Consider the following 1,389-nt stretch of genomic DNA (forward strand, 5'->3'; position numbering starts at 1 on the left):
TAGATGATTTACCTACTGAACCAGCTTCGTAGTGTAGGTCCTTGATGTCTATGCTCCTGTTTGGAGCAAGCTGGTCCGCTTCAAAGGAGACTGGGCCAAGGATGACTGGAGCACACAGGATACGTTTTTCTGATTTTATTGTGGTGTGGAACGTTAGTCGTGCTCGCACCACAATAAAATCAGAAAAACGTATCCTGTGTGCTCCAGTCGTCCTAGGCCCAGTCTCCTTAGAAGTGGACCAGCTTGCTCCAAACTGAATAAAGTCCCAGACTGTGAGCACCAAGAAAGCTAGAGAGCAAGTGACCTCCTTTCCTTAGTCTATGCTCCTGTCTTCATCGGGGTTGTGTACCACAGGTGCAAGGCAACGCGTGGTGGTCCGATGGCCCCGTCCGACGCCTCCCCTGCCCCTCCTCCCCCTCCCGAAAACTGTCCAACCAGGGGGTCCTGTGCCGGGGTGGGCGGGGCCTGGGCCGGCGTGATGGGCGGGGTGTCCTTCACCCCCTCCTCCCATTGGTTGAGCGGCGTGGGCTGCAGGGCGAGGCCCCTCCTCCTCCTCTTCCTTCGGGTGCTGTGATAGGACAAGGCAGAGAGAGTGTAATTACACATCACATTGATATTAATATTAATAATAAAATTTGCATTATTATTAATGTTAACATCACTACAAAGTCTCTCTCTCACAAACACTATTCATATCACATCCTAAGCCCTACGTCCTGTGGATGTTGTGATTGGATAAGACAGAGAGAGGAGGGCGGGGTTAATTGAAATGAAACAAAGCACACACAATCCAAACTCTCTCACACACACGCACACAAACACACACAAACCAAGAACAACAATGTCAACAACAAAAACAACAACAACAGCAACAAAAACAATAACAACTTCAATGTAATCTGTATTTCCACAGTGCTCACACACAGCAATGAGCTGCCTCAGGTCCTATAGACAATCTACACATTTAAGATGAAGATCAGGTACGCTGTGTGTGTGTGTGTGTGCGTGTGTGCGTGCCCGCGTGTGTGTGCGTGCGTGCGTGTGTCCTTTAAGCTAAAATGGGGGTGAAGCAATGATGCAATCCTGCACATATACAGGGAAAACACTCATTAAAAAGTACTTTTCACACAAATCACACACACACACACACACACACACACACACACACACACACACACACACACACACACACACACACACACACACACACACACACACACACACACACACACACACACCAGCCGCTCCAAGTTCCTCTTTATTATTTCTCATTTACCAACTTTATTTAAATGTCATGTTTTGCATAGGTCAAATTCTGCCTGAAGCACACTCTCATACATGCATGTAAACACACACACACACACACACACTCACAAGCACACACACACA

The 1,389-nt window shown here is 47.7% G+C and overlaps 1 protein-coding gene across 1 annotated transcript in view; it reads right to left on the bottom strand.

Annotated features, from left to right (window-relative positions):
• Window positions 1-318: 318 nt before the first annotated feature.
• The window catches only part of LOC134459603 (tomoregulin-2-like), a 170,277-nt gene continuing 169,206 nt past the window's right edge, over window positions 319-1,389 (bottom strand). Inside the window, exon 10 of the mRNA XM_063211953.1 lies at window positions 319-568. Within this exon, the coding sequence (XP_063068023.1) occupies window positions 319-568 (250 nt within the window). The remainder of the gene's footprint in view (window positions 569-1,389) is intronic.

The sequence above is a fragment of the Engraulis encrasicolus genome, chromosome 12 (assembly GCF_034702125.1).
Source record: "Engraulis encrasicolus isolate BLACKSEA-1 chromosome 12, IST_EnEncr_1.0, whole genome shotgun sequence".
In the NCBI taxonomy this organism is placed as follows: domain Eukaryota; kingdom Metazoa; phylum Chordata; class Actinopteri; order Clupeiformes; family Engraulidae; genus Engraulis; species Engraulis encrasicolus.